At 35.7% G+C, this 20,595-nt stretch overlaps 2 protein-coding genes across 7 annotated transcripts in view; one reads left to right on the top strand and one right to left on the bottom strand.

Moving 5' to 3' along the window:
• The window catches only part of tpst1 (tyrosylprotein sulfotransferase 1), a 43,804-nt gene extending 28,408 nt beyond the window's left edge, over positions 1-15,396 (top strand). For 2 of the 4 annotated variants that reach the window (XM_079885032.1, XM_079885031.1), the window contains exons 4-6: positions 10,218-10,268; positions 12,038-12,103; positions 13,551-15,396. In XM_079885032.1, coding sequence (XP_079741158.1) covers positions 10,218-10,268; positions 12,038-12,073 — 87 coding nt within the window. In that variant the 3' untranslated portion in view covers positions 12,074-12,103; positions 13,551-15,396. The remainder of the gene's footprint in view (positions 1-10,217; positions 10,269-12,037; positions 12,104-13,550) is intronic. The other 2 variants (XM_079885034.1, XM_079885033.1) reach the window with 1 other exon arrangement.
• A 478-nt stretch (positions 15,397-15,874) lies between these two features.
• Positions 15,875-20,595, bottom strand: part of sgsm2 (small G protein signaling modulator 2) — a 55,165-nt gene continuing 50,444 nt past the window's right edge. For all 3 annotated transcript variants that reach the window (XM_079885028.1, XM_079885029.1, XM_079885030.1), the window contains one exon: positions 15,875-20,285. In XM_079885028.1, the coding sequence (XP_079741154.1) occupies positions 20,197-20,285 (89 nt within the window). In that variant the 3' untranslated portion in view covers positions 15,875-20,196. The remainder of the gene's footprint in view (positions 20,286-20,595) is intronic.

The following is a 20,595-nucleotide window of genomic DNA, read 5'->3' as shown; positions in this document are numbered from 1 at the left end:
TTCTAAGCATGTAGGTCATTGACCAATATGTGCCTTGTGCCTTTAAATGTACTCTTTGTGTACATACATGTTGGTTTAATACGATTTGGAAAAACGGTTCCATTTTCAAGAACATTTTTAATTAAATGACTAAAAATGTCATGTAGTGTAACATCAACTAAAAGTAATAACATATTTGTTATATGATTAAATGTTCGTTGTAATCATTATTAAAAAATATTTTAAATATATACCATTCAAAAGTTTGGAGTTGGTCAGATGTTTTTAAAATAAGTCTCTCATTCTCACCAAGGCTTCATGGATTTGATTTAAAATATAAATGAAATATACTTTAAAATATAATTTCATTTCTGTGATGGCAAAGCTGATTTTTCAGCATCATTACAACACTCTTCAGAGTCACATGATGCTTCAGAAATCATTCTAATATGTTAATTTGCTGCCCAAGAAGCATTGTTGAAACACGTTGTGCTGCTTAATAATTGTGTAAACTATGATTCCAAGATTATTTGATCAATAGTAAAGTTCAAAAGAACAGCATTTATTTGGATTTTAAATCTTTTGTAACATTATAAATGTCTTTACAGTCACTTTTAATCAATTTAACACATCCTTATGGAATAAAAGTGTTAAATTATAAAAATAATACTGACCCCAAACTTTTGAACATTAGTGTATATTACAAGGTAAAAAGTTTCACATACGTCATAAAATAATTCATACATATTAAGATTTTGGGAAGTCACACCACATGACATTTTACAACCAAACCTACACCTTGTCATAAAATAAATGAAATTTGATATTTGAATAAATGAATAGATCCAGACAAAACATGAGCGTCATGTCATTGCTAGTTGACAGACAAACCACCACTCGAATTCCTTGCAACAATGAAATGTACTTTCACATTGAATTTCTCATGAGTACAGCAGAATGCAGTTGGTGACATTGTGGATACAGTATTGAAGTGATGAGAGGTGATGGTTTGTACCCACATGAGCATCCAAGTGTGGCAGTGTATTGGTATATTTAGTTCTCGTTAGAGTTCCACCGGATGAGGATCTGTTTATATTGTGGAAAGAAATTGAGAAGTGCACGAGAAACTGTCGCTTGTCAGACCGGTATAAGCAATCATACGCAAAAGGCTCTGACTTTCACCATGCATCACCTCTTTTTCTGAATAAGCATGTGAAATGCTAAAAATGTGATGTCTTTAAATGTAAAAAGTTAGATACATGTAAGTTTTAATTTCCAATAAATTGCTCATTCTAAGCGTTAGAGCACTCGACTACAAAATCACTCAAAATGTGTGTCCTGTTGCAAACATTTGCATATAAAACAATTGCCTGGAATGTTTCAAAATGAAAACCTTCAGTGTAAGAGGCTTGTATGTACATTACTTGAATGCTTGGTTTTCTCACAGCGACCGTCTGTGTTTTTGATTGATTCGGCCGTCTCCTTCACATGATGTCTTTGCTGTAAGCTCTGAATGCAAGTCTTTTTGCCGTTTCTGTACAGTATCTGGATAGCTGTTGAAATTGCTTTGAAGACGCAAGCCTCTAAATAACGAGGTTTCCTTGGTAACAGGGGCGAACTGCAAGACTCCAGCTCATCAGAGAAAAAAAGCTGCAATGTTGCACAGTCATGGTGCTGGTCTGTGGAAGAGACCTCGACTCGAGCACAGGGCCACAGCTGAGGTCTGGTGAGATCTGATGGCTTTTGCAGCTGTGCTTCCTTAACATGTCATGGTTTTGTCTGCCTTGTTTTTGAGGCGGATTCGAGGCGAACCAGCTATTTGTGTTGCATTGCACTTAAACGATTTCTCAGTGTTGCATCAATTACATTATCAAATTCCTTTCTTTGCATTTTCACTAACACTTAATTGTTTTCATGAAGTCTCTTGTTAAGAGATTGAGAGTTTTGTGGCTTTTAGTCCATGTCTGTTAGCTTTGAGGGCATCTAAATGCTAGTGTACCCACAAAGAAAATGAACATTTATTATGTAATATTTAAAAAAAAAACTCCAAACTTCCAATTTGTGAAGTGACAGAGGCTTTAATGAGTTTACATTTTTACATTTTAATTAAATTTTATGAATTAAACAGCGAATAAACATACATTATCAGTACAAACATTTTAATAACCAATTAAACATGAAAGAATGAATAATTTAAGACATTTCTGCTCAAAATTAAATAAAAAAATTATGAATTTTAATTTTAGGGTGAACTATCATAAAGGGTTCTTTAAAACTGAATCAAGAACCCTACAGTTCTACATTGAGTAGATTGGGTCCAAAATGACAACGCACCACATTGTGAAAAATCTTCACAAAAAATCTTCAAAATATCTTCTTTTGCCATTCATTCTGCAAAATAAATAACTTATGGGTTTGGAACGACATGAGGATGAGTATATTTTTTGTACATAAGGAAAAAACAAAATACATTTTGTGTGAACTATCCCTTTAAGAACCCTTTTTCTTCTATAAAACATCAGTAACAGGTTGTTGAAACTACAGCGTTTTTACAGCCCGAAAGCTATTGACATCCATTCTGAATATCATTGCACTTTTACAATGCTTGTGTCCTGTGGTAATTAAACTTGGACCTAATTTCTTGTGGCAGTAATGCACCATTTCTGCAATTAAGTATTGTGGCTTTAGTTGGTAATATTGATCTGAGCACTCCAGACTAAATGGGCATAATGAAGGTAGCACTATCACATGTCCAGTTGCTTACCATTTAGTGAAAAATAAGCAGATTAGCGTAATTCAATGCTTGCAAGGTAAAAGGAACACTTTTGAGTGTTCAAATGGTCAAACTGTGTCTACTGAAGTTGTGAATTTAGGTCCTGTTGACATTTTTACCAGGTCACAGCAATCTTGACCTGTGCGGTCATGCCATGAGTAAGCAAGAAATGAGGAAAAACGGCTGTGAAAGACACTATACATACACTTAATGGTAATAGACATGGACTAAATGCAATAAAAACCTATTTTCATGGGATCCCTGTCAACTGCTTCTATAGCGGTCTCATGTATCGTGCTTAGCTGGTGTCTTTTGCTTATCTTACTTTCATCTGGTTTGTTTATGCAGATTCAACACGATCCACCCAAACTATGTAGGACACCGGTAACATGAGGACGGATGTATATAGTTGCCCAGGTTTCAGTGACATTATCTTATCAAGACATCTGTTAGTTTCTGTTTTTTTGACAACAGATTGACTCTTCCTGGTCCATATTGTTGCACTTCACAAAGGCTTTTATATAATGCAGAATGCAGAGAATAATTGACAGTCATTTGCTTCTCCACCCTTTAATTGTCTGTCATCGGTCTCCTGTGAATTAGTACATTTTGAATCCTGTCCAAAGCCACAGTCGATACCTATTAAATGACTTTGCAGCTTCGTCATGATTCGTGTTGGGAAATTGATATTATGGTCAATAAGTCGGTCTCAACTGCGCTGCTAGTGGCATCATGTGGAAATGGTAGTGTTTAGCTGTACTGGAGGCTTGGCAGCAACACCAGAAAAGTTGACCAGAAAAGGAGGTCATGTGGATTAGAAGTTCGATTCAGTTTTGTGTAATACTTTATATAACTTGTATAACAAGAACTAGATTTTCTGGAAAAACAAACAAAAATCTCAAAAACACGTCCATTTAATCAAAAATGTTAAATAAATCAATAGTTTTAGTTTTAGCTAACGATAACCAGTGTGGATTATGGTTTAGTGAGTTACACGCTGAAGCTTAATACTTAAGTTATAACTTTTTACCCATAGTTGATACAGTGTGTAATAATATTAAATGTCCCTTTCCTGCGTGTCTAGTGCTGCCCAAGGTAAGAAGACGTGTGAAAGAGTCATGGCACCGGGGTAAAACCCTCTTCGTCTGCTGTGTGTGTTAACACATTGAGTCAGCAGTGTCGTCTTGCATTAGAAGAGCTGTTGGTGTATGACTGTCCTACCACAGTTTAATTCATTTTTGATGAATTGCTTTTGCCATATTTCTGTGATATGGAACAGTGAGCACCAGCTTTCTGCTACGCTCCACTGCGTCTGTCGTCAGAGGCTACAGCAGGTGATTCTGGGAGATCAGGGCCGACGGTTCCTCTACCCGAGGCTGAGACACAGTCAGCTGCACAAATCTGTCAACATCCCTGTCTGCTCGCCACATCGCTTTTGAAGCCCCTTAGGGATTAACCAGACCACCCTAATGTGTCTAAGCCATTACACTATAAGATCAGATCTTTACGCATGTGTGTACTTAAGGGGAAAGGAAAGACAATTTCCCTTGCTGATACCTTTTACCTCTTTTGATGCAAATCTTCAAGTTAAGATCTAGTTTAAAGTAACTTGGTGTTTGTTTACTTAAGGGCTGTTAATTTAGTGTGTTTTTTAAGGATACAGCGATATCAAGCCGATAATTATTTTCAAGTTCAGACGACAATAATAATAAAATTCTGTGCTATTTTGTCTAAATATCTTTAAAAATCACTCGAAACTAAAATTGATCATTTTAAATGCTACAAATGAAATCAAGTGAAACATATTATTATCAATGTTGAAAACCGTTACGCTGCTTAATATTTTTGTGGAAACTGATCTATTTTTTCAGAATTATTTGATGAATCGAAAGTTTAAAAAGAACAGCATTTATTTGAAATGGATATTAGGGCTGTCAAGCGATATTTAAAAAAAAATAAAAAATAATTACATGATGTGCCAATTAATCAATCTAATTAATTACTAATTAATCACACATCAAATCTGGCTGAAAAAAGTACCCCCAGATAAAGATAAAGTAATTATTGTGTTAAATGAGAAAAGCATCAAATAGACATAACAAAAAATAGCTTTAGAAATAAATATTTTATTTGATTCAATATAGAATTTATTACACAAACTTTTAGGCTACAATGGCCATGATGTTTTTTTTTTTTCCTTTTTTCTTCAGAAGCTGCATTTGCATTTGTATTTAGATGCCAAAACAGTTTGGTTGCCAGCATTCTTCAAAATATTTTCTTTTATGTTCCACAAAAGAAAGAAATGACATGAGGGCGAGTAAATGTAAATAAACAAAATAAAAAAATTTGGGCAAACTATCCCCAAAATGTGAATTTGTTTTATGAAGTGATGTGCTAAATAAGAGACTAAAACTGCCAGTAGGTGGCAGCAAATGAGTAAATCATTGAGTCATTCGATTCATTCAAACAGCGAGATGGTCCTCACTGCAGAACACGAAATCCAGATCCAACTCCTCCCACCTTACATATACCTAAACCTACCCATCTCCACCCCCTGATCCCTAAACCTACCAATCTCCACCCCTTAGATCTGGATCCAACTCCGCCCCCTGGATCTCGTGTACTGCAGTGAGGTGCTACTGCAAACAGCTGATTTATTCAGGAATTAAATAAATGACTCTCGATATGAATGAGCCATTGAATCAGTGGTTCACCTGATTGAAACACCGTTGTGTGTTTCTCTGAGACTCATAACAGTTCTGCTCTGGCTTTATAGGTAATAAAAGCATTGATTTCTACAAAACAAAATCGTTCTGAACCCTAACTTTTAAACGGTAGTGTACATTGGACTTGATCGATTTCTGTGGAATGCAAAATGTTGTTAAACGAAAAGATGTTAGGCATAATGCGTCCTGTCTGTTCCTAACATAAAGCTATCAAAAGGCTTCAGCTGGGTTGTAATATAGTGAACAAATCAATTGGACTGCTTTTATGGCTTTTTTGTTTTTGTTTTACAGAAAGGCATATGGGTCTTGAAACAACATATGGTATTTTTTTTAACTTCTACATAGTTTTTTGTCCCTTTTTTGTATTGGCCAAATATTGCATAATTCCAATGATTAATTTTCTTGCTCCATGTATTTATAGAAGTTAAACCTACTGTTCAGTAAGCAGTCCATGCTGAAAGCTACAGGAGGGCTGGATGTAAACATTCCAGTAGAGAATATTCCCCTGCTGGGCCGCACAGTCAGTTTTTCCACCGCCGCCTCCCTGGAGCTCAGAAACTTTGAGGATCTGAAGAATTTGCCCGTCTCAACAGCTTTTGCTTGAAGAATAAGTGTGTCCTGTTACATCAGCGACGAAAAATGTACTTTACCGTGGTAGCGAACCAAACAAATGTCATACGAGGTCCTGGTTGTCTCATTTTGCGTGTTACTTCTGTTATATCCAACATAGAGAACCAGATACGTCATTTGTAGCCAACACAGACGCTTCTTATCAGACGCTTGTTGTGGAGATGTGAAGGAGTGTTTGGGGATTGGATAAGATAATATTTACTTTTTTGGGACTTCTACAAATCCTACTCGTTCATTTCTTATCCACACTAACAAAATGAATGAATCAGAACCAGTCACAGCCAAGACATGTGAGCTGGACTTTCTTTTTAACCGTCGATTGTCCTCCAGCCACGGGGATATGTCTGACGAATCGCCACCTCTAACGCAACATTAACAGGATTTAGTGCGGGTAACAGTCTTGGATGAGCAATGGGTCATTACAAAATGTAACCCAGGGAATTGGGAAACATGCATGCCTTTCTCATTGCAAATGAATTCCACTCGGCCTCTAAACCGCAAGTTTGGCTAGCCAACTTGACTCAAACGAACCCCAACCGAACTCGCTTACTTCTACACCCACCGGCTAACCCCCGCCTCTTGACCCACCAGTGATTCCAGCTCTCTTTAACCAGCAGCCCGGAAACTCCTCTCTGTAATTGGGTCTGAAGTCTTGCGTAACCGCCATATCCCACAGTTCAGCTGACTGTAAAAATTCACTCAGTTCTCCTCTACCAAAACCCCAAACACTCTCAGAAAAAGGGATGTGCAAATATTTAGTCTCTCTAAACCCCTCCTTTCTGCAAGCATACTCTGTTCTGATTGGTCAGACGGGCCAGTCTATTGGTCTGCTGCTTATGGCATTGGTTTTTCTGTATAAATTCCAGCGCGAGTCCTCATCCTTTTTAAGTGCATGCAAAGTGGATTCACAGCGCTGAGAACAGCATCTTCTCAACATGTCGACAACACAAACTAAACTCTTTAGGCCTCCGCTGAAACTACAGTGTTTGAGCGCGGGTCAAGTAGATGTTTGCTGGCGGCCACTGAAGACCATATACTGCCTTAATGCAAATTTGTTACATTGTTACTTAGGTATGTTACGTGACTTGTTTCAATCGATTCTTTCTTTTATGAGACGATAACTTTATTTGGCGTGCACTTTGTAAAAAAAAAAAAAACTGTCTGTCTGTGTCTATCTATCTGTTCTACCGTTTTCTCTCTCTCTGGCCCTGTCCCAAATGGCGCACTTCATGCGGACTTTCGGTCTCGTGGACTTGAATTGCGCGTGCTCGCTGAGTCTACGAGTCCGTAGACTGTCCCATTCAGCATTTTACCGCTCTGAAGTGTGCTCAGCAGCGCCCCCTTTGTACCCTTGAAGCGGTCTTCCGCGAAGCCCGCATAGAAGCAGGCTTCACGCACTTTAACTACCCAGGAATCCTTGCGAAAGGCCAATCAGACAACGGATGGGAGGAGATTTCACTCACGGATAATTGTTGACATGGCTGAGAAGAAAATATTACAGTTTTTATGACCTAAATGTACATTTTACCAGTTGTTCCCTACAGTTTATACAAACATTATGGTCATCGACCAGTCTCAAACATAATAATAGTGCGTTGAATAATAATACGATCACATTATGATTCATTAAATAAATAGAACCGAATATCAGGGCTTTACTGAGTCATATGTAAACATAGTATGAATATTGAAACCTGTAAATTCATCTGAAACTCATGCACATTTTCATTAGGCCTATGTTTTAAAATTGCAATCTTAGTTCAAATGTAACATTATGTATTATTATGTACAACTGTATACATCATTTAAATAAGCATGATATATCTATTGTTTAATGCCCAGGTGATATGCACAATATCAAAATATAGAACTGTAAAATTAGGCTGTGTAGTGGACGTGGAGATGAGACGCTGGAGCGCAAAAAATGTGATTTCTCCTGTCCAACAACAACCAGACCTGTAATATTTCTGTCAGTAAGGTTATTTTTCACTCTGATGTCTCTGAAAATAAAAAGCTAGATGATATATTAAACTTTTTCTGTACGATGGGTAAATATCATATTCACAAAGCAATATACCTTAAATTCAAACCTAGTTGCAAATTTTTTGCTTATGATTTACAGTTATTCTTCACTTCAAAAAATCCCCTCCAATAAAAGAGCTTCGAAAATATCCTGTATTATAGAACAAGTTTTATATAAATTGTAAAAATATTTTATTTACTGTTATTATTTACTTTCATTTTCTCTGTATCCCCACATGTTCATGTTCATTGTTTTGTATTATTTCCATTGTAATGATATATATTGTAATGCAAAAAAAAAAAAAAAAAAAAAAACAGGCCGTTATTTCCGGCGTGACGATCGAGTCTGTCCCAAAAATACCTCTCAATGCGCCCTCGTGGACTCGCGCCAAGGGCCCTATAGGTCTGCACTACATGACGTCACCAAAGTGTGGACTCTGAGGAAGTCCACAAGTCCGGAGTGTGCCATTTGGGACAGGGCCTATCTCTCTCTCTCTCTCTCTCTCTCTCTCTCTATATACTATATATATATATATAGTATATATATATATATATACAAACTTTTATTTTGGATGCGATTAATCGCGATTAATCGTTTAACAGCCCTAATATATAGGCTATATATATATATAGCCTATATATTAGGGCTGTTAAACGATTAATCGCGATTAATCGCATCCAAAATAAAAGTTTGTTTTTACATAATATATGTGTGTGTACGGTGTATAATTATTTTCTATATATAAATACGCACACATGCATGTATATATTTAAGAAATATTTGCATTTATATACTGTGTATATATATTTATATTATATATAATTTATATTATATATAAATATTTTATATATAAATAACACATTTTCTTAAATATATATATGCATGTGTGTGTATTTATATATAGAAAATAATTATACTCCGTACACAGACATTATGTAAACACAAACTTTTATTTTGGATGCGATTAATCGCGATTAATCGTTTGACAGCCCTACTATATATATATGTATATAGTTTGTTTGTTCCTTGTAACTTTCATTCTATCGTTCGATCCTTCTATCTTTCATTCGGTCCTTCTATCTGTCTTTCTTTCTATACTTCGGTCCTTCTGTCTATCGTTCTATCTATCATATGCTACTTCTGTCTATCTTTCGTTTTATCGTTTGGTCCTATGTTTCTGTCTTTCATCCTTCTAACTATCGTTCTATTGTTTGGTCCTTCAATCTATTGTTTTATGTACCATTCTATCTATGTATCGTTCTATCTATCATTCTATTGTTCTATCTATCTTTTGTTCTATCGTTCTATCTTTTTATGTATGAGTGAAAAGCAAGACAGGACTTGATCACTTTTTAGGATCTTTGCCTCTCATGGATATAGTTTTTGTGTCCTGCACAAATGAAATGGGTTGTTTATAAGAAAAAGCCCTTTATAGAGCTGCAATAACTGACCCGCAGCGGAAAGTGTTTTCAGATCGCGGCTCCATCGCCAAGTTGTCCAGCTTCCTGTCAGGCCAGCGCTTGTTTCCTGCGGCACCCCAAACACTTGCACGATTCTCTGTGCTCCTCATTCCCAATTTCCTCAGCTTAGAAACTAAAGCCAGGAAATGAGATCAGCTGGACGTGTCTTAATTGGAGATTGTCGTCCTCTCTGGAGCAGACACACTGGCTGCTTCTCACACCAGCATTCAGTCTGGCTCTCTTTCATTCTCTCACAGTCTTTCACTCTTTCTTTCATCCCTGGATAGAGCTTGTGAATTTTGTGAAGTTAGACACCCTGGGAATTGACACACAATATCCTCCTAGCGGCGCGAGAGAGTGTTTCACATAAGAGGACTGTTATCCGTTCAGCGCCAGACTTTTCATTTGGCCATTACTGCTTTCTGGAGGCATATAAAACCGTTTGTATTGATGCTGTTCAGAAGGATGTTTTTAGAGATTAAAATAACTTCAGGTAGAGAAATAAAAACAGAAGAAAAAAAAAGTTTGAACTGTGTAATGAATGAGCAGTTCTCATTGTGGAAAGACTGTAGATCCTGTGTTTGCACAGTGTGACAGCCTCTAAAATCAGCTCTCTGTTTTTCCAGGTCTTTAAGGGTGAATTTCAGCTACCTGATTTTCTTAAAGAACAGACACAGGTATGGTAGATATTCGGCCCGTCCTTAAGCTCTTCATAAATGGCTTCTTTTTTTTTATTTATTGATTTTCTTCTTCCTTTTTTGTTTGTTACAGTATGCCCACCACTAGTAAATAAAATGGTGGTCATTAGAGATCTTCACTTCCCATCTGCTTCCACTCACTCTGATTCTTTTCTCTTCACGTAATTTCTGATCATAATGGTGGTTAATAAGGTGTCTTGATCTCCTCCAGCCTGCGCTCCTCTGATCTCATGGTTTCATTTTTTTTGATCTGATCACATTAGCTGCTAGAAATATGTGTGGCCTCATTTTGTGTGCATAGTTCTGCTTTCTAGATAGAAGGCTTATACCGCCCCCTCTTGGACAGATGATGGGAACGATTTTGCATTTAACAATCATTTTTGAGCTCAAAATATAAGCAAAAATTTTATAGAAAAACAAACAAATCCTTTTAGATTTGCAGTGCCATTAAGGTAGTACTCTGAGGTTTTCAAGCCAAAAGTGGGTGGGAATACAATATATATATATATTGTATATATTCAGTTAAAGGCACAATATGTAAGTTTTTTTTTTTTAATTTTTATAAAATATCCAAAAAACACTAAAACAATGTTATTTTTTTGTTGCCTTGTGTACTTGCATTATCCCAAAAGTTTAACAATGTTTAGATCCAGAGAAATCAGCCATTTTAACGGCCCGTGTCATTGCGTCGCCTACCATGGAAACACCAAAGACACTTTAATATATTATGCGTTTTATTAGACTGGTGAGCAACTGTTTTCGACCTTTATCGGCAGAAAACTAATCGTTGCTATAAAGCTCAACACGGTTAGTCTTATTGTTTGAATATCTTGTTTTCTTGATTTACCGCGAGTACCATGTTTGTGCCATGCCTCGGAGACAACACTATTTTGTCAAGTAGCTAACATAGCATAACCAGAAAGAGCTTTATTTGTAGTAACAGTAATACAGCATTTTCTCCACCATACAATATATTTTAAAATTAACTGCATGCCATTTAGCAACACAAGTCATCCAGCTTTTATTAATATGATATTCTAACATCGATCTATGATTGTCTCTTAGCAGCCACCGAGCGAACGCACATAGTAATAACAACTTTCAACACACTCAAATATATTTAGTATGATTGTTTTGACTTTTCTTTGGAGATGAAGACGGCAACTCCCATGATTCCACACTCATTCACAGCGTCATCAAGCGACGCTTTTGTTCTAAAAAAAAAGTGACCTTTGGTGGCGAAACTTACATACTGTGCCTTCAATATTTAATTTTTTATTTTGGATTTAGTTTAGTGATAATATAAAAACCAATGATTTTATTTAGCAAACAAAATGCTGTCTCTATGTATTATGTATCATTAATATTTTTATAGTTTATAGTTTGGGCTCCCTTGCAAGAAGATCATCATATTTTGGGGTCCTTGGCATCAAAAAAAGAAGAAAAAAAGAAAAGAAAACCCTGGATTAGATGGTGTTGAGAAGTTCAAGAGGGACGGAGGTCGCTGTAATTCAAAATCTTTGGTTAATGAATATGAATCATATTCACAAATGAATATCATATCACATACACTCTCATCAGATCTGCTCCTCCTGTATATAAAATGATCTAAATAGGAAATGAAAACTATATTGTGAAGTGCACTAACATGATTGCTCAGAACAGTATACACTGAAACTGTTCATTCACACATTATACTGTACAGCATTGTGTCCACACATGTGTAACAGATGTTTGTCTTATAACAGCTTCAGAAGTCTCCAGAAAAGCCAAACCCAAGTTAGGAGGAGAAGACAAGAACTTTTTCAATAGAAGTGAGTTATTTTCTACTCTGAAAACTTGTATTCCTCTTTGGATCAGATAGTGTTTTGCATGCCTTTTGAGATTTACTGTATGTGTGTTAAAACTGCCATTTCTGCTAGAAGAATGAATACATTTTTTGCTTTGTTGCTGTTACTATTATTATATAAATATATTGTATACTGTTAAATAAATATAATAAAATGTATTTTTATTATTCAAACAAATAAATGGATAATTTATTGCTATTATTTGTATTATTATAATCCATTTAATTATTTATAATAATATTATTTATGTATAATAATAAATGTATTATTAATAATAATAATAATAATAATAATTATTATTATTATTATTATGCATTTATTTTTTCATAAATAGATGCAAAACAATAATTATTTTTTAATTATTATTATATTCATATATTAAATATTACTATTAAATAATATTATAGTATTATATTTAGTATTATATTTAATACTATTAAATATATAACTAAATGTATTCTAATTAGTATTATTATTATTATTATTATAAACAATTTAATAGATAGGTTGTTGTTATTGAAAACAACAATAATAATAATAATAATAATTATTATTATTATTATTTAATTTTTTATAAATAATTACAAAACAATAATTATTTTTGCATTGTTATTACTATTATTATATTATACTTTTAAATATAACAATTTGTTGTTGTTGTTATTATTATTATTATTATTATTATTATTATTATAAAAAAAAATAGATAGTTTATTATAATTATTGAAAACAAATAAATAACGTAATAATAAATTATCCATTTATTTGTTTTAATAATAATACATTGTATCTATTTAATCATTTATAATAAGAATTTGTTATTAATAACAGTTTTTTATTATTATTATCTATTCAATTCTTTTTATAAACAATTAGATACAAAAAAACAATAAATAATATTGTTATTATTTTACAACGTGACATTATTTACTATCAGTATTCTTGTGCTTTGTGCCAAGCACAATATTTTTTCTGTAAAAAAAGCATCACTGATTTATTTCTCCGTAGAATAAACCTCTGTCTCTCCTTTAAATATGCCAGAAATATCAAATAATTTCACAGCATAATTATGTTGAACAAAAGACAGAAAATCAGACATTTAGTATTTTAATGAACAAAAAAAATTGCTTTAAATTTCCCATTACCATTAAAGTTTTATGGTAATGAATAGACATGTAAATATTCTGATTAACTAAAGCCAAACATTTATTTGGCTTGTGGTAATTGATTTGTGGAATAAAAGAATAATGTGACAGTATTCTGTTAATTTGATCAGTTGTGTAGTAAATCATGGCGGCTCAGGCCTCTGATGTCAGCAGTGACCGGTGATGACGCTGACGTAGTGACGTAGCGCGCTGTGCTAAACACAGTTGGCCTTTTACTCCGCTGACGGGCTCTTGCTGTGTTTCAGGGCTGAGTAGAAGCAGATGCCGTGGGACCATGATGGACTTGCGTCACCCCCGCTATGCTGGGACCTCCATGCATGGAAACACTTCCACACACACACACACACCAAACACACACACACACACAGGCCTCTGGACTCAGAACACTCTTTGTAGGACAGTTTTGGCCTTTGATGTTGTACTGTAACAATTGTGGCCTAAGAATGTCATTGCTGTTCTGAATTTTGTGTTTTCTTCTGTTTTTCCACACTACTCTTTTAATTTCCGTTCATTTTCCTGGCTTCATAAACCTGTGATTCTGTTATAAGAAAATACAGTGGATTTAATTAGCAGCAAGGAAATATTTATGGAGGGGCTTTGGCTTTAGAAGACGCAATTTTAATGTTGGTTTTTATTTTCATGCCTTCGTAATGTGCAATTCCTTGGGTACTGAATGATGTGCAAGAATTCAATCTTGTGTAGAGATAGACATGCATTTTGTTCTCTGCATTTGCGTTGGAGTGACCTTATGTACTTTGAGAAGAGCTGTAATAAATTAGCTGCCAGTGTTGAACGGAAGAGGCTCATTGACATTTTCTCCATTGGCAGAGAAACGCACATCGGTGATGTTGTTTTTACGATTGTTATTTTTGTACTTGTGTAAATCATAATTATGTACTCTTTTATTTCTTTCAATGAAATAAATCCCTAAGCGCTGTTGGCAGCCAATTTGCTGACAATAGTCAGATTCTTGTATTAGCAGCAGGAAACAAGGTTTTCACTTACAGTCTCTGTGGAAGTATAATGTGGTAGAAGTCATATGTATGGCTCCCTCTAGTGGTTACTTTGATACACTGCACACATGCTCTTCCCTTCTTTCATTTACACAATACTGTACTGTACAATACTGTTTAAAATGTTTGTGAAGTCTCTAATGCTCAACCAGGCTGCATTTATTTGATCAAAAATACAGTGATATTGTGAAATATGATTACAGTTTATAGTCATGGGACGGTTAATACCGGGGCTCCGATGCTCAGTTTTCTAAGCACTATTGTATCACACACTACCGATGCTTGTATCGAAATGACAATACCACGTGATTGATGACGTTTGAAGCTTCGAACGTCATGCAGCGATACGCAAGGTCGGAACAGCTGGTTTGAAAAAAATGGCGATTTCCGATGATGCATAAAAAGAGAAATGATTATCGAAGAGGCTTTATTTATTTAAATTATTTAACACAATACTTCCCTATAACATAAAATTGCGTAATTATGAAATTATGATCACATAATGATCAATATGTGAATCCGTTGACAAGGCTGCACATGACACGAGTTGTGGTCTCATTGACATAATTTAGATCAGATTAGATAGAACTGTATTGATCCCAGATTGATTCCACTCTTGTATGTCACGGTCCGGACTTCCGAAGTCCACGTGCTGTTTCTGCTCTGCCGTGATTTATGGTGGAGAAAACAAGTCTGACCACCAGATGTCGCTAATGCGCATTGTGTTAAAAGCTTCGAATCATAAACCATTTGACGAAAGCCTCAAACGCTTCAGAAAGCCTTGGTTCCCCATCACTAGTTTAAATTTTAATATATTTTAAAATGTAATTTATTCCTGTGATGCAAAGCTTGAGTTTAGCTAAACATCATTACTCCAGTCTTCAGTGTCACATGATCCTTCAGAGATCATTCTAATACTGATTTGCTGCTCAAGAAACATTTCTTATCAATGGTGTGATGCTTTATATTTTTGTGGAAAAATGTAATTTTTTTCGGGATTCTTTGAAGAATAGAAAGTTCGACATAACTTTATGAGCAACTTTGTAACTTCTGATCAATTTAATGCATAAATTGAATTGAAACTAAATTTCTTTTTTTATTACTGACCCCAAACTTTTCAACGGTATGTAATGTAATTTCGGATTCAGTAACTGAATCATTAATATATATATGACAAAAATTGTAGTTAGTAATGTAATCCATTACATTACACATTTAAGGTATTATAATCTGATTGCTTTTTAATTGGATTACTTTTCACCTAACCTGTTTATCACATTGATTTGAATAGGATAATCTTGTACTATATTGACAAAAATACAAAGAGAAAATATATTCCATTCTTTGTTTTTTACAACATTTTTTGTTGTTGTTGTTATTGACCTAACTTATTAACTTAAAATCCAAGGGTTTACATCAAGAAAATATATTTGGTCAAGCTGACAAAAAAAGTTGGGGAATCCCTGCATTGCATGTAAATATGAAATGAAGTGAATTTGTACATTTGAATGTGTTTGAAAGACGAAACCCTGAACACAGTAATGGTTAAATGTCAAGTCAAGTCAACCTTTATTTTTACAGCACATTTAAAAACAACAGAAGTTGACCCAAAGTGCTTTACAGATCAAGCAAGAATAAATAAACACATTTAAATACAACATCATACATTCTATCAGCTTCAAAAACCCATTTCATGATCTATTCAAAAGCTAAAGAAAACAGATATGTTTTTAAAGAAGGCTAGCGATGAAGATGACCTCACATGGAAAGGAAGACTATTCCATAATTTCGGACCCTTCACCGAAAAGGCACGGTCACCCTTAGATTTATAACGGCAACGAGGAACCGTCAATAGCAATTGGTCAGAAGACCTGAGTGCTCTAGTTGGGGAGTAAGAGGTCACTAACACATTTGGGTGCGAGACCAAACAGAATAAAAAAAAAATTCAAATCCACCTTGAATTTCACCGGGAGCCAGTGAAGAGATTTCCCCAAAACTGGGAAAATATGATCCCTTTTTCTTAATCCTGTTAACAGCCTGGCAGAAGCATTCTGGATGAGTTGAGGATGAGATAATGCAGTTTGGGGCAGAGCACTATACAATGGGTTGCAATAGTCTAACCTAGATGAAATAAATGAGTGGATCACAATTTCCAAGTCAGAATGGGCAAGGAAAGTTTTTATTTTAGCAATTGACAATCTTTACAACAGCACTGATCTGCTTATTGAGAAGTAGAGATGAGTCAAAAATCACTCCAAGGTTCCTCACATGATCTTGTACGTTCAACGATAACGGGACAGCTAGGCCAGGTAAACGGGACAAGGAGGAACCTAAGATCAAGACTTCAGTTTTGCTCTCATTTAATTGTAAAAAATTATAAGCCAGCCAATGTTTGATATCTTTAAAACAATTTAAGGCATTCTCATATGAGCAATTTTTGTCTAAACTCACTGGGAAATAAAATTGGGAATCGTCGGCATAACAGTGATAAGATATGCTGTACTTAAAATAAAGCTCAGGGGAAGCATATACAATGAAAATAACAGTGATAAATCAAATAATGAATGAGAATGAGAATAACATGTAATCATAGTCTGATTACGAGTATGTAATATAATAAGGAATCTGATTACGTCATCCAGATTATGTTATCAGTTACTGTTTGAACTTCCAATGCAAGCAATTCAGAATTTAAAAGCGACAGTTTTTCTGCATATGAAAATGTTTTAATTGGAAGGAACAACTTTTTTGTCATAATACATGTACATTCAAGATTAATGATACATCTGTTACAATACTTCATTCTGATGTTGGCATCCAAACAAAAATGTACATATATATATATATATTTTAAACGATTAGAAACCAGTGCACGATGTTGAAGGGACATAACAGTCAACAAGTAACAAAGGTTTCCCACATTCAAATTGTACAGCTCTCCAGGTTAGCACAGTCTCTAAACTGAAGTAAAAAATACAGCTGACAGTAGTGTCCTCATAGAAATCCAGGGCTTTTTCTTTATTTACAGTGCAATAATACACATGGAAAGGAGGATAATAAATGTTTCACAGTAGAAATAAAAAGAAATGATTTGCCTTTTATGCACCCATCAACAGTCTTTGAGTTATGCTTTAACATTGCACGTGTGTGTATGACAAGGATGATGATGTTTCAGAGACTTTGGTACATGAGCTCCTGTCAGAAGTAAACCTTTCATAAGGGCTGAAACATCCCACGCATTCAACCGGAACCAAAATAAAGGAATTGGCAAGATGTGAGGCAGTGACCAATAGTCACATCATAAGAACTCTTCTCCCATAATCTCTGTCAGCTGTTGCTTTGGACTGGGACTGATTTAGGCTGTTCAGAATAGCATTTTACCATACTACTACTTCTGTAGTGTAAAGCATGCATACTATGCACAATGTGTGAATTGTCCATGTGCGTGAAATACCCTGATGACCAAATGTGCAGTATATTTAACCATCCATTTCCAATACGATATAATTGATTCATTTGATCAGCATGCCAAAAGTGGAAATGTTTAACTATAAATAACTATTTCCAAAATACACTGCACTATATACTATTCATGAACAAATAGTAGGCAGTATTACTGTATGAAGTGTTCAGTCAGCTAGTAATCCATTCTGAACAGCCTTAGGCATCAAATAGTTGGAAAATGGGGAAGACAGTATGGATGTGAATTTCAGTTTGAACAGTCAGATCAGATTTATTCAAGTAGTTGTTTTTCATGATTCGGGACATGATAATCAGTTGTAAAGATTGGATGTGAAAATAGGGACATGATTTATGTTAACTTCTGTTTAATAGTTTGGGGTTGGTAAGATCTTTGTATTTGTAATTGTTAGAATTTCCAAGGATCAGCATTCTCCCTTAAAAGTGATCGGGCAGACCAAACTGTAAGTCATAGAGATCTGAAGATTTGAGGGATGATAATAACCTCCGTCTACAACGTCACCAAGACTCGCCCCAATCGGCCTGATGGTGGCGCTACAGTGATAAAAAATACGTAATAGCTCATAACTTCTTAACCATTCATTCATCGCAGGCTCAAGTGTCTCATATCAATGGAATCCTTGGCTTGGAATCCACATCTCAGATTCAGAGTCACCCGTCATGGCAAAATTGTCGGACATTTTGGGATTTTTCGAACTAGACCTTTGTTTTTCGCCCAATCGGAACCAAACCAGTGCAGAAAGATTCTCTCGCAGAAAGAGTCTGATTGTCAATAGTTACAAAAACAACAAAAAAAGTCAAAAATGTTATTTACGTCCATGACGGGACACCAAAATGGTCGAAGTGGGCGTGGCCACTTTTACTAAAGCGGCTATCCCTCTTGAACGGAATGAGATCATTTCACCAAACTCGGTACACCTATGTATGGGCTTGGTCTGTGGTCACGTGAAAAAAGACGCGGCGACTGACCACTTGGTGGTGCTATAAAATGACAAAAAACTTGAAAACAGCTATAGCTACACAACAGTCAGTCCAATTGACTTGAAAACTGGTACCACTGGTGCCAAGGTGCCGCGATTGAGGACATTCGCATATCTCTATCTTCTTGTTATTATCATCAGTGTTAAAAAAGTTGTGCTTCTGATGAATAGAACAGCACTTATTTGAAATTTTGGTAACACTTTATTTTACAGTGTCCTTGTTACATATGTTACATGTACTTACCATAGTAATAACAGTAAATTATGCATAATTACATGCCAAAACCAAATCCTAATCCTACCCTAACCCTATAGTAAGTACATGTAGTTGCTTAATATTACTCAGTACTTAAATATATAATTACACGGTAACAATGACACCTTCAAATAAAGTGTAACCGAAATTTTGTAACATTGTAAATACATTTACTCACTTTTGACCAATTTAATGTGTCCTTGCTGAATAAAAGTACTAACTTTAAAACAAAACAAAAAATCTTACTGACCCCAAACTTTTAAACAGTAGTGTACAGTAAGTGTAGAGTGAACAAAGCATGTAGGTAGTAGATAAAGACAACCAGCATCTAAAATGGGACACGCTAAAGTCTCGTCACACTCTTTCCATCATGCGGAAGCAGTTTGCTGACCCGTGGAAGAGTCTGGACCCTTTCCAGACTTTAGGACACTGAGGGAAGTGTGGTGAGCACCTCAGCCCCTTCACTTCCTGTCATAGAGGAGCATCACAGGTGTCACAGAGCGACAGATTCAAAGTGCAAAAGTATGGACACAGGTCGTGAAACGTGTTACAAAGGCAATGTCAACTACTTTTATTCCGAGATCATTGTCGTCATCACCATCAACGAATCGTACAGAAGAAAAGGGGCAATAAAGACGCTAAACAATGAATACTAGTACAAGGTTATTGGCACAGTCCTTTTGGTCACACACTGTTTGGACAACTTTTTCGTGGCTTAGTTATTAAGGGAGCTAACGCAGCCTTGTTTGAGGATTAAAAACTGTGCTCAGCTAAACTGTCCAACGGCATGTTTTATTCGAGGCAGACAATATCGTTGTCTCCATTAAGAGTGGAATAATAACATTTGTCGGCCGTTAGGGAAGGGAAACGGTTGTGACCCCTGTACGAGGCTTCTCATGTCTTACAAAAGCAGATCTAAAAGGACCTGATTGGTGCGGCGTGTGCTGGAGCAAGAAATGGAAAAGAAAAAACCTCAGTCACAGTGTGCTCAAACACCACGAGCATGCAGACAACGCCAGGGTCTGACACAACGGCATTCTGTGGCAGGCAAACGATATAAAGAGTCAAGACGTCGAGGCAGATCCCGGGCAGTCTCAAGCCTTGGGCTGTTGGGAAGGAGAGAAGGAGATTCGGCGAGGTGGGCAGCAGCCTACTCTTGTTCTCACTTGTTCTCGATAAGGGTCTGCACCTTGTGTACCAGCTCCCGCGCTATTCGGAGGATGTGCTGCACGTCGTGGCGCTCGGCCATCTCTGTTAGAGAGGAACACAAAGAATACAGTGATTCAGAAGAGTGACATTTTCACATTGCTTATATCACATCGCACATTTCACATTTCACTCTGTTGTGCCATCATATTTTAAAGCTGAATTGTGTCTCTTTTTTGATGTTATACCATGTTGAGAAGAGGAAGAGTTGTTGTAGTAGAGCACATTTGTGAGTCTGCTCAAGCTGTCGCATCCGTCTTTTCACACGCAATACAGTACGTAACACAAATGCAATAGCACTCTATAGGCATCTTACAACAGTTCCCACACGAGCGATTTTAGAGATTATCATGAC

This window comes from Squalius cephalus (genome assembly GCF_949319135.1).
Source record: "Squalius cephalus genome assembly, chromosome: 11".
NCBI classification, from domain to species: Eukaryota; Metazoa; Chordata; class Actinopteri; order Cypriniformes; family Leuciscidae; genus Squalius; species Squalius cephalus.
This window is presented reverse-complemented; position numbering and strand designations above follow the sequence as displayed.